The sequence below is a fragment of the Dermacentor variabilis genome, unplaced genomic scaffold, assembly GCF_050947875.1.
Source record: "Dermacentor variabilis isolate Ectoservices unplaced genomic scaffold, ASM5094787v1 scaffold_13, whole genome shotgun sequence".
NCBI classification, from domain to species: domain Eukaryota; kingdom Metazoa; phylum Arthropoda; class Arachnida; order Ixodida; family Ixodidae; genus Dermacentor; species Dermacentor variabilis.
This window is the reverse complement of record NW_027460291.1, coordinates 30,512,507-30,525,881: the sequence shown is the minus strand read 5'-3', so window position 1 is coordinate 30,525,881 and position 13,375 is coordinate 30,512,507. Positions and strand designations below refer to the sequence as shown.

Sequence of the window (13,375 nt, the reverse complement as noted above, 5' to 3'; positions counted from 1 at the left end):
GTTACAGAATGGGTGCCAAGTGAAGAGAAACGCAGTCGAGGACGGCAGGTGGTGGGATGAAATTAGGAAATTTGCGGGCACTAGTTGGAATTGGTTGGCGCAGGGCAGAGGTAATTGAATAATGCAGGGAAAGGCCTTCGTGCTGCAGTGGCCATAAAACAGACTGATGATGATGATTTTGAGCTTACCAAACGCTTGTTATTTTGTCTCAGGGTGGTTACGATAAGTGTGTGGTATGATATCCCTTGTTCGACGCTGTTTTCAAGGTTAAACGATCTTTGCGATAAAAACAGTAGGTCAAGTAGTGACTGACAGGACCCTTGAACTCGTGTTGGCTGGTTAGCACACTGTAATATGTCGTACTTGAACATTGTTTCGAACATGCTTTAGCATGCAACTTATGTAAGGACCCCGGAATTCTATGATCCCAGTCCACGCCAGGTAAATTAAAATCAGCTACTAATATTATTTTACTTCTGCTCTTTGTGACATTTGATAAGTGGTCGTCGAAACTGTCAAAGACCTCCCCTGAGCTTCACGGAGACAGGCGTCCCTGGGTGTCTGTACACGAAAGAATCGACAGACGCAACGTTCGTGGTGAACTGACTACCACGTCATTTCTGGAAGCCTCTCTTCACCTTTCTGGAAGCGCCAACGCCACTACTTGACCTGCCTCCCCCCAAACTTAATCCTATATAAACACCGACTCCATATCGGCCCGGAATTAGGGAAGTGGTGGCGGTAGCGGATACGAGGGAGCAGCATCTAATAATCTTTGCTCACTTTTGCAGTGGCCAGCGTAATTTAAAATATGCGTAATTTACCAGGTTTTACTTGGCACCACATGTGGAATTCGTGATTTAAATTAATACATACTTGTTGCCATTTCCTGGCTGCACTCGTTAATAATGTCGTGCATCAAATTTGCTGGAAGGTGTTCTTACGAACAATGCTGGCGTAAGAACGTTTTGTGATCATACGCCAAAGTAATAAGCATAGCGAAAAATATTTAAACAGGTAGGTAACTCACCACATCGTCGGCTAAAATAAATATGATGTGCGGAGGAGTCTTGGCAGCAAGGGCAGGCATCAGCGCCACAGAAACATAGAAGATGAGTGCCAACCTGAAAGAAAGTCACAAAGGTACCTTTACGAATTCAAGACGTACAGAAGTCAGCAGCCTTATCTAGAGGGAACCCGCCGTGGTTCCTCAGTGGCTATTGTTTTGGCCTGCTGAGCACGAGGCCACGGGATCGAATCCCGGCCACGGCGGCCGCATTTCGTTGGGGGCAAAATGCGAAAACACCCGTGTACTTAGATATAGGTGCACGTTAAAGAGCCCCAGGTGGTCAAATTTCCTGTAGTCCTCCACTACAGCGTGCCTCATAATGAGAAAGTGGTATTGGCACGTAAAACCCCATAATGTATTCTTTTTATCTAGAGGGCACCGCCGGGGCTCTGTGGAGCATGGCAGCGTCATCTGACGTTAGCATCGGGGTTCGTTAGATGACCACTGCACGCATGCAGCAAGAAGACCCGCGTGCCTACTCATCACTTCCGTGTTCAGTTGACTCCTTCTGCGTCTGCTTCCCGCCGCCAGGCGCACACCGCATGCCTATGCGGCTGTATTATGATGTTACCATGGCGAGCAGCGCAGCGCCGTGGCGTGTGTAACGCGCGTTACCAACGGTCATACAAGCATGCGGGAGTGATGGCTGGTGACCGCGTGTTTTATTAAAGCGAAAGCTTTACTGGCCACGAACTTGCGATTTCGCCGTGGCAGTGCTCCGAGGAGGCAAATAACCTCACAACGCGCGCCTCGCCGCGGATATTTCTCTCTCGCTCGCTCCCTAGTGACTACTGCGCATACGCCACTAGTATCACCGACGAGCCACAGGTGTTCCGCCGCTACGCAGCGCCATGCCTTTCCGCAGCCGCTGTTTGGTATCACGTCACACCGTGTTCTTCGTCGTTGCGCTCGCCTCCGCACGCTTCACCAGCTGCGTCGCATGCCTGATAACATATCGGAGGAGTGCAAAGAAGAGCTCGCGTGCGGCGCAACCACATTTGAGGCGGCAGTATGGACGGCGACAATTCTGATAAGCAAGAGGAGGCCTGGAATCGACATCGGAACGAGATGAAGAGGAAACAAATCGGCCAGGAAACAGACGAACAGCGCGCGGAACGACTGCCTAAGAGCCGCAACATAGCTAGACAACCAGACTAACCTGGACTTGAAATCAAGATTAACCAAGGCTAACCATGCTATGCCTTAGCTTTCTCTGCGTATATCGTTGCATAGCCGAGCTAAGCCACTGCCAATTTTAGGGATAGGAATTCTATGAACATTCCAGGCGCATTTCTGCAGTCGTCGTTTCCTTCACCGTGATGCTCTGTATAAAGATCAAGGGCGATAACATCGTCACCGCACGTCGTGTGCTGTGCAAGGTAAACCTACCTGGCAGCGAAACTGTCATAGAAACCAATACGTTCATACATGACCGTTCATAAAACTCCTTGATAATTTTAATGTAGCGCCAATCTTTGAACCCTGCCGCACCGCGCGACCTCCCTGCCTCCTCCTCGCCCCTTGCGCGTCCTGTCCGCGGGAACTGGTTTCGCGCCCATTTTTGGCACAATTAGTCTCCCTGCCGTTGCCCTTGGAAGCGCGCGGATTTTGTGTTTTGCTTACGTTTTTCTGTTTCGTTGGTGCCCTGTTTCTCATTTCCGCTGGCTCGGCGCAGCGAACGTTGCACGCTATGCTCCCTGAGGCGTTGTGCTAGCGCTATGCCGTTAGCGTATATAACTGCCGCAAGAAGCCTGAAGATAGTTAAACAGCTTTTATGATACCACAAGGAAAGCGTGACGGCTTGTGCAAGAAGCAGTGGCTGCACAACATTACCTGAAAGAACTTTGATTCAACAAAGAACAGTTGTGTTTGAGACGTAAGGGGCCTTTTTTGTTGCTCGTGTCAAAGCGTCCTATAATGCTGCATTTTTTAAATTCTTCCAACCTGTTCATCAGCGTTTTTCCTGCCACAATTCGTACGTTGCATAAAAAACGGATTGTCGTCAGTCTGTTGAATCTTCTGCTCAGACTCCCTCACCGCACGTTGTCAACTGTTAGTCACCAGGAAATGCAGAGCTATAGTTTCTGCTTTCCGCTGTAAACAATTTTGTGCCAAGGTGCAACCTTTCGATGGCACTTTCTGTGATTGCTGGGATCCGTTGCCTATTTTACTGAAAATTGAAATAGCGGTTTTTAGAGAAGCTTCTTTTTCAGTTTACTTCGATGTGTGCATCATTCACTTAAGCAAAGAATGAAGGCTCTGGACAAATTATCGGCAAATATACCCGTACTATTGCGGGTGATGACGGCTAGCTAGTACACATTAAATTTTTTTTTCATTTCTTTAATTTACTTTTAATTGGGCTGCCAGGCACGTGTGTGGGAGTGACGATTATTATTTGGTTTTCTCACGGATACAGGCAATGTGCAGGGGATGTTCGCATGATAGCGCACGCTTGCTGGTACCAGAATTGGGCAACCGTTTTCTTCAGTTTAGAGACCACAGCGCAAAAGCTACGTTCACATTGAAAAGACAAACAAATGGATGGACGGTGCACTAGCGACGAATTCCTTATAAGAAGGCACGCTGAATATGACTGCGGAGCGCATGCGCGCACAAGCAAAAAAAAAATGCCAAACATAGAGAGATGTGGCACAAGCAATACTAGATCAGATGCACAGAGTAAAGTACCTCATCGTGTAGCAGAAAAAAATGACTAGAGTATAGGACTCCCCTCCAAGCTCCTTTTACGTCAGTATGCCCCATTCACACGTCTATAATAAGAAACAGACGTCTTCAAAGCGTTACCTTCAGCATTATCGACGCTGGTATCACCATTTTACAAACATTTCTACACCACTAGGGTGCGCAACTCTCCCCAAACCATGCGCTTCCATCGAATGCTGCGGCCCGTCCACGGAAGCCAAGGACAAAAAGCATACCGTGTGCAGTGCGCGCAGTCGGTGCGCTAGTATAATCGGGGAGGAAAGCGCCGCGGAGAGTGTCGCTACTTCCAAATTATCATTAGCCGTTCACGGGACTGAACGACATCTACGTGGCGAAGGAACAGTTCCGGTGGATCAAAAATAGTGAGAAGCCATAACCGTTAAAAAGCAGAAGTGACGTCCCTTTAGTTGTAAATGCACGAAATTTGTTTTCGTGCCCCACCATTGGAGCTGTATTTCGAAATGCCCCGCGATTTCACTTGACGGGCGTTTCGTATTTTTATCACTGAAAACAATGCAGCAAAACGTCCATCACACAGATGTCAAAGTCCCACCCATGCACAGCATAATGTTTCTTTGCAGGCCAAAGAAAGCTTTCGGTGATATATGCTGGTGGCACTATGGGACGCTAACCCCGTGGGCCAGCGCAGTCGCACGAAGGCGGATAATGTAAACACATCTCTGGTGGCCGTAACTCACTGCGTGTGGCTGAACACGTCGAACTACGATGAAACACAGCCGCAAACGCCGCGTCACCAGAATTCAAACATACCTATCAAGCAAAGCAACGCAATGTGTAAGGGGGGCGTAAAGTGGAATGCGAACTTTATGAGCGTGCCTTTCTGCACACTCCAAGAGTGTATCGCATTGTAATTGATCACGACGTGAACTCTCCCGTCTATAGTAGGCGCTCGAAAAGGGCTACTTATTGTTAATGACAAAATAAAAGAGAGTTGCCTTTTCTTTTTTCACTTCACGTATGTGACCGTGATTAGGAATTTTGTTGCCGTTGAATGACACGAAAGTATGTCTTGTTTTAGTAAAAGAACGGTTTTTATGGTGAAGGTCCTAATGGGGCTCATGGGTTGAAAAATCCTTTGGCCGGCCTTATAAAAGGACTGTCCGTCCGGCGCTGTGGCACCTAAATTCAATGGCACCAAAATTGACAGTGCCACCCGGGACCATTTGTGGAACTCGAGCCCCCTAACTTTGGTGGGAGTCAAATCCGCGACAATTATCGGAAGTCGAACCCACGACCTTTGGTGTTAATTACGGCACAGATAATTAAGTTGCAGCTAATTAAGGACTCGAAACCACTACCCTTAGAGGGAACCGAAGCCATGACCTTCGTTGATAATTAAGGCATACTTAATTAAGGTGCATTTAATTGAGGTACTCGTACCGAAGGCCTTTGGTGGGAGTCGAACCGACGACCATCGGTGATAATTAAGGTACATTTAATTAAGGTACACTATATTAAGGCACTCGTACCCACGACCTTTGATGGGAGTCGAACCTGCGACCATTAGTGGAAGATGAACCCATGACTTTCAGTGTTAATTATGGCGCATTTAATTAAGGTAGATTTATTTAAGTCACTCGTACCGACTACCTTTTGTGGAAATCGAAGCCATGACTTTCTATGTTAATTAAGGCACAGATAATTAAGGTACATATAATTAAGGAACTCGAACCCACGGCCTGTGGTGGGAGCCGAACTCACGACCTTTGGTGATAATTAAGGTACACTTAACTAGGCACTCGTACCCACGACATTTGGTGCGAGTCGAATCCGCGAACATTGGCGGAAGTCGAACCCACAGCCTTCGGTAGTAATTAAGGCACAGGAAATTAACTTATAAGGATCTAACCTAGGAAATTTGGTGGGAGTCGGTGATAATTTAGGCACAGGTAATAAGCGCACAGTTCATTAAGGCACTCGCACCCGCGACCTTTAGTGGGAGTCCAACCCTCAACTTTAGGTAAGACCAACATTCAATGACGCAAAAACTTATGGTGCCACTATTGATGTCGAACCCACGACGTTTGGTGTTAATTACGGCGAAGTTGAGGCGCAGTTAATTAAGATAGAGTTCATTAAGGCACTCGAACCGAAGACCCTTGGTGGGAGTCAAACCCTCCGCCTTTTACCTTCGATCATTTACGTGTCTGCCGGATTTCCGCACTTAGGGAACACAACACATCGTTAAAATCCACAAGATATACTCATCTAGCTATGCACTGCAGAAACTGCAGCAACGCTAGGTGTAAGCCACAGTTCAGTGACACAAATATTATTTTTAGAAACAAAGATCAAGAAACTCGTGAAATAGTAGAGGCATATTACATTAGAAAAAGGGGTAGTGATTGCGTCAGTGAGACAACCATTACGCTGCACAATAAAGAGTACGCGTATCTAGATGGACAAAGATTAGGATAGAATTTGGTGGGTCTGAAGTCTTGGCGCTGGTGTCATTAGTGTCTCATTTTTCTTTGCTGCGCTTACGTAGAATACTGCAACATCTTTATTAATGTTTTTGTGTTCATCAATAAATTCAGTTGAGAGTAACAAGCACCATCCTGTCTACTTCACTATCTGCGTCGCCGTCCTATGTGCGCTTCAATCAAATTTAAAACATACATCGTGGTTGCTCCGTGGCTATGGTGTTAGGCTGCTGAGCACGAGGTCGCGGGATCGAATCCCGGCTACGGTGGCAGCATTTGCATGGGGGCGATATGCGAAAACACCCGTGTACTTAGATTCAGGTGCACGTTAAAGAATCCCAGGTGGTCGAAATTTCCGGAGTTCTCCACTACGGCGTGCCTCATAGAGGTTTTGGCACGTAAGAGCCCATAATTTAATTCAATTCTAAATTTAGAACATGAACCTCAACCAACTAGTCCAACTCGCCATCTTATTGTGCACCCTGAAGTGCAACTCGGGTGATTTTTCGACCATGTCAAGGTAGTAGAATATTTAGGTTCCCCAGACCCTCTTGCCACGGGTCTGATAGTAAAATTGTTTCGCAAATTCGAAAATAATTTTAAATAAGCAATAAATCGTAAAATTAAACCGGAACCTGACTACGCAGCGGAGCGAGCCTGTTCGTGTGGCGTCATGGGTGTCTCCCCCAGGGAAGGCGCGCTAGGCATGCCGGTCTCGCCCAATGGCAGCGAAAAGCAGACGCTCGGCTGAATCGTGACCGCGCCAGATTTACGGGTGACAATGTTAGCTGCACCAGCTCTTCGAATCAGTCAAATAGCGAGAGGTAGGATTCTGACGAAGCCTATAGCCACGAATCGCCGTTCGCATTCGACCCGCCATCACGAGAGCTAGCGCCCATGCGCTACATATCTGGCTGGAACATGAGGCCCAAGGGTAGCCTAAAACACTGAATTTATACGTGCTGCTTGCTATTTTAGGTGTTATACCCGTTCTCAGAGAAACGCTTCGCATGCTCATTGTAAGATGTGGAACACGATTTTTCCCGTTTGTATCTCGCAAAGACGCCTCTGCCAGCCCATAATACGGAACAGGGCCTTTGTTTACATCGATCGGCATGTGCAGCGATCACTCGTCGTTCGCTTGATATATAATACTAGCCGCTCATCGTTGACATCAAATAATGTCAGAACAAATCAAAACAGTCAGATTTTGTGCATGTAAGGACCGTTGCATCATTCTGAATCGCGCTGATATGAGTGACCCCGCACCTTAGAAAACAGCGAGCAGGAGCCTTTAGTACCGGAGCGTTATTCTGCCTACTTATTATTCTTCGTGTTCTCTTCATGCACACAATATGTTCCGTAAAGTGGACATCCATGAGGACTTTGCGCGTGTGGTCGTTCATTTAGAGAGCGCGTAGTTTTCTTGTTGAAGCGATGACGCCAGTATAGATACCGTTAGTAGCTGAACGAAGCGGTTGTTTACGCTGCTGTATCGAAGGGGCCTACGCTCGCTGCCCATTTGAGATACGAGGCAAGCAGCGTGCTATGGAAGCTAAATAATAAGTCGGCATGACAATACGTAAAAATGAACCCATATTCGTAGTCGCATTTAATTTAGGGAACTGCCAGTGAGTGCGGCGGGCAGCTTTCCGTCGAAAACGGCAACGTACCGATGTCGATACTGCTCCGTGTCGTCGCTTCTCGCTATTTGTGTGGGCATTGTACGAAATGAGAAATGGTTCATTTCAAATCAGTACGGGCAAAACTGAACAACAGAAGTAGTTTTCTTCATCCTGGTGGCTTATTAGCATCATGTCATTCGCTCAGGTCCGTCAGCAGCAGACGCATGGACTGCGCGACTGTGACATATGGGCTTAACCTCGGCTGAACGCGATTGGCTTCGGCTCACGCTGTGTGTGTGGATGGCGAGGGGTAAAGTTCGTGCAGCCAACAGTGCAACACCACTTGCCGCCCTCCATCACTTGCCCGTCCACAGGGACCGTAAATTCTCGTGACAGCAACTTCTCACGCGAAGCACTAGCTCACAATCGTCGACTCATCTGCGCTCGCGGCGCTGTCGCCTGCATGATCCCGGCATGCTCTGAGTGAGACTACCCTGAAACCACGCACGATGTTACCTGTAACCGAGGAGCAGGTAAGGCAGAGTGTTCCAGGGTATTTTGTAAATTCATTTATAAAAAATCTGTGCAACTTTCATACCTCATTTCTTGAGGACATGAGGGGAGGGGGCAGAGGAATGTACTCAGCGAATTTCATTGACATCCGTTGAAATCGGGAAATCGCCAGAGTTGCCCTTTAAACTTAAACGCCCTTTCAACGGCTTCGTGACTTAGTGAACTCATCATTTTCAGCAAAGTTATGGGTAAATATTCATCATGTGAACATTATGAAAACAGTCTGACGGCAAGAGTCGAACACAGAACCTTTAACACCGATGCTCTGTATTGAAAACATTACGCCATGGAAGCTTTCATCGACAAGCGATATAAAACACCCTGTGAATTTATCGCGGGCAAGCTTGGCCACGATGACACGCTGGGCGTATTTCGATTTCGCCACCTCGACACCCTGAACCTTTGCATCTAGTACTGATTACGCGTTCGCAGCTTCTTCAGCACTTCGAAAAGTATAGACTACTTTGAAATTTTCGACAACGAAGGCATATAAAGCGTAATAGACAAAGCCACAAGAACGACTGAATCCACAACTACGAAGATCAGGCAAATCATTCCCATCGGGGCCGACTGACTGCAGCGCCAGAGTTCCCTCTAGTAATTATTGTAGGAAACTATGCATTGCAGGAGCAGTAAACCTCGTCACACGCGCTGGTACCACGCACTGACCTCATCAGCACACGCTGTTGACTGGCATAGCCCTCCACACCTTGCCCCCCCCCCCGCTCCTCCCCCCCCCTCGGAAGCGCAGATGAGATCGACCACGCGACTGCTAATGCCGTGGCCACCGGCAACTCATAGCCAGCGCACGCCATCTCCCCTCCGCTCCTCCCCAGCTTTCCGCCTCATGGTTCCGCTGCAGCCTCCTCCTGAGATTTCCTTCTTCTTCTCTTCGCTATGACCCTTTTCACCTACCGCTCCGCTTCGCTTTCGCTTTCGTTCTTTGCAGCGCTCGTTCGCTCGGTTACGCCGCCGCAGGAATACAAGGCACTACAATATTTGGACGCCTGTCCAGCCGCGGCGCTAAGTAAGCGAGCTGTAACAATTAGACATTAAAACGAACACTGTCAAAATCTCGAAAACAATCTCAACCATACCGACAGAGCCTTCGGATGCAACGGGCAGTTTGGCACCAATCCTATCTAGAGCGGACGAAATGGCGTAAACTGCAGCGAGCGCTTAAGGACACTTCCGCTTGCATAACGCGTGCGCATGCGCTTGCATGGCGCCTTACCTTACTGTCCCACAAATAGATGAAAGTGATTGCCCGTTCGCTCTTCACTGTGTTTCGAGTAGCGTTTGTTGCAACCTCTCCGGATTGTTGTGATAAATGAAACACTGAAAGAACACCAAATCGCCGGTATCGACCAAACCTACTGCGCATCCAGCCTTTCAAGCAGGCTCGACAGCGTTTTTGAGACGCCGAGGCCCTCTTTAGGCGCCCCAGCAGGCTTCGTTCTTGAAAAGGGTAGCACGTTTCACAGCCCAACATGACGGCGTTCGAGCTCGCTACGGCGCCCTCCCCGTGGCGCCGGGTATCGCCACGCTGCAATGGAGAAATCTTCATTGCAGAAGAGCTGCAAATTTCCACTGTATGGCTTTCGCTGACGCACCGCAATTTAGCATTACACTAAAAAGTCTGTGCAGAATAAAAATAGGGACGATTTTCAGGAGTGTTTAACGAATTCATGGTGAGTTTTTTCTTGGAGTGGTGGAGGGGGGGGATCGTGCAAAGCAACCAACGGAGCAACTTGTACAGAATAATACTTATCTTGGCCTACGTTTTTCACGGAACCAGAACAAATAAAAGCCGATTGTATGCTGAGGCAAACTACAGTAAAACACCGTCAAAACATAGCTAAGAGAGACCATCGAACACAAAACACACGTCCAAAAAACATAGTACAATAGCTATGAATCGGAAGGCTTAGGCTGCTTTAGGGCTAGTGGCACAGTGCACCATTCATGTCCACAACAAAGGAACATTGAGGTCCTAAGCCCTTCGTTATAAAGGCGTTTGGTTTTGCTCAAAAGCAGTTATAAAACACACATAATAGTGTATTATTACGAACTGATGTAGCCCATTTCAAGTCCGGCCATCATTACATCCATTGTAGCGCAGTTGGACAAAGCTTGTAAAAAACGTCACAGTTGCACGCTTGCAGTAAGATAATAAAATGGCGAACTTGGATACTGATGGGACATGGGCTCCTTCTTCGCCTTCTCGGCTGGTTGTTACTGTGTGTGCCTTTCCGCTTGCTTTGACATTATCATAAGCGCACTTATTGCTACCCTTAACGTTAATTTAGGGCTACTTGCCGCTTGACACCTGATCTACAGGGGCGGAAGTGTAACCATTTTGCAAGTCACCATACGTCTTGGAAGAAGCTGCAGCCTATGTGAACACTTGTTGACACTCATGGATTCATAACGCAGCCTGTACATCATCCAACTTCGAACGCAGATGTCCTGAGTTTGCTATATTCACTGTCTCTTGCAAGTAAAGGTATTCGGTTTCATTTATCTGGCTTAGCCAAAGAATGCAGAAAGCGCGTATGTTGCGATACAAGCGATCTTGTTCAAGGTTTTGTGCGATCCTGCTAGACCTGAGAAGACCGTCAATTTTGCGACGTCTTTAAAAATACAAGCTGAACACTTACAGCTCTCTGTATATGTCACAATTTCACAAAGGAAAGCACATCAACAAACTGCAATACTCGAAGTCCATTAGGTAGTTGAAAAAGTGTAATGTGCACCGTACGAACAACACAAAGATAAAAATTTTGAACAATAACAAGCATTTGATACGTATTTTGTGACTTGTTAGTCGACGCCAACTTTGTGTCTTAGTAAAAAAAAAACGTGTTATGTTTAATACTTGCCTGGCTACGGGAAAATGTCGTTTTTAGTGTCCCTTAGCGTTATTCGTTTCAATATCTCTGAGCAATGTACTGCTTATTTAGGAAGCAAATAAAGCTGGCAAGTCAATCTTAGAAAACAAACCGCCATTCAAGCCCTAAGGCTGCAGATACCATTGCATACAGCCTTCAGATTTAAAAGAAGTATTAAATTATGGGGTTTTACGTGCCAAAACCACTTTCTGGTAATGAGGCACGCCGTAGTGGAGGACTGCGGAAATTTTGACCACCTGGGGTTCTTTAACGTGCACCTAAATCTAACTACACGATTGTTTTCGCAGTTTGCCCCCATCGAAATGCGGCCGCCGTGGCCGGGATTCGATCCCCCGACCTCGTGCTCAGCAGCCTAACGCCATAGCCACTGAGCAACCACGGTGGGTAGCCTTCAGATTTAGCAGGATTGATAGAGTTTATTTATCTCAATGACTGCGCCAAAGCTGTTGGGCAGAACCATTGCTGTTGTAAGCCCGTAAAAGAAACCGTATGAAAAGCGGGAGTGTACCTTCCTCACTACTAGACTGGTTACGAGAACACATCGCTTTTCAAGGGAATTGTTTTATAATCTGCCTCAAGGAAAATTATGTCGCATACCCTAATGTCACTTCAGTATGGTATGGTATGGAGAACTTTATTGGGTCCTGAAGGTCAACCATACGTTGACGCGGGCCGCTCCCACGTTGGGACTGTCAGGCCGAGCCCTTCAGCCACATCGCGGGCCTTCTGGACTGCCCGTAATTGGTCAGAAAGTGATTCACTGTGCAGCATTTGCCGCCACCAATCTTGTTCCTTGTCACGGTCTGTGAAGACCGCGGGGCACTGCCAAAGCATGTGGTCAAGAGTAATGATGCCATTGCACTTATTACAGTTGGTTTGAATTTCCCTCTCTGGATAGATCCTGTTAATAAAATATGGACTTGGGTATGTTCTTGTCTGTAGCAAACGTAATGTGACCGCTTGGGCTCTGCAAAGCTTACCGTGTGGCAATGGGTATTCCCTTCTGCTTAAATAATAATGCTTCGTGATTTCGTTATATGTTAATAATCGATCCCTGTGTTCCCCGGGTGAAGTGTAAGTTGCTCGGTCTTGAAGAGCACGGCTAGAAAGTCCTCGTGCTGCTTCATTTGCCACCTCATTGAGGTTTCTCCGAGCTCGGTCCACCACCCCCAGATGTGCAGGAAACCAGCGGATTTCTATCCTCTCACTCTTGACCTTCTCTAATAATTTTGTTGCTATCCGTGTCACATATCCGTTGGTAAAGTTGCGTATGGCTGTTCTAGAGTCGCTGTAAATATGTGTCCACCGATTAGCCCGGATGGCTAAGGCGATTGCTACTTGTTCTGCTACTGTGGGGTCCTTGGTATAGACGGTGATGGCATCCTGTATGTTACCTTGAGTGTCTACGACAACGGAGGTATACGCATCCTTATTTTTAACCCAGGCAGCGTCAACGAACACCGCCTGCTGCTTATGTTGATCTATGTCTTGAAGGAGTGCCTTCGCCCTTGCCTTCCGTCTCTCGAGGTTATGTGTCGGGTGCATGTTCCTAGGGAACGGGGTCGTCTTTATTGTTTCTCGTAGTCCCGCTTGCAATTGTGTTAATAATTCTCCTTCGTTGGTGTGGTTGTTAATTTCTACGCCAATTTCTTCAAGTAGCGCCCTCCCAGGGCGTGTCCCTATTAGTCTCTCCTGGTGGGCCACCTGTTGAGCCTCAGCTATCTCCTCTAGTGTGTTATGCAGCCCTAGGCGCAATAAGCTATCATTGGCCGTGCTGATGGGAAGTCCTAGTGCAGTCTTTATAAGTCGTCTGATTAAAGCGTTTAGCTTGTTCTTATCGGCCTGTGTCCATTGTAGCATGCCAGCCACGTACGAGAAGTGGCAAAAGGCGAATGCATGTACCAATCTGATGGCACTGTCTTCTCCTAGCCCCTTATGCTTGCTGGTAACTCTACGCAGAAGCCTAATGACTTCTTCTGACTTGTTAGAGATGTATTCTATCATCCTGCAATTAGATCCGTTCGC

At 47.3% G+C, this 13,375-nt stretch overlaps 1 protein-coding gene across 1 annotated transcript in view; it reads right to left on the bottom strand.

The window, feature by feature from the left end:
- LOC142566669 (arylsulfatase B-like) overlaps positions 1-13,375 on the bottom strand; it is a 178,075-nt gene that overhangs the window by 125,380 nt on the left and 39,320 nt on the right. The window contains exon 2 of the mRNA XM_075677501.1: positions 1,031-1,124. Within this exon, the coding sequence (XP_075533616.1) occupies positions 1,031-1,124 (94 nt within the window). The remainder of the gene's footprint in view (positions 1-1,030; positions 1,125-13,375) is intronic.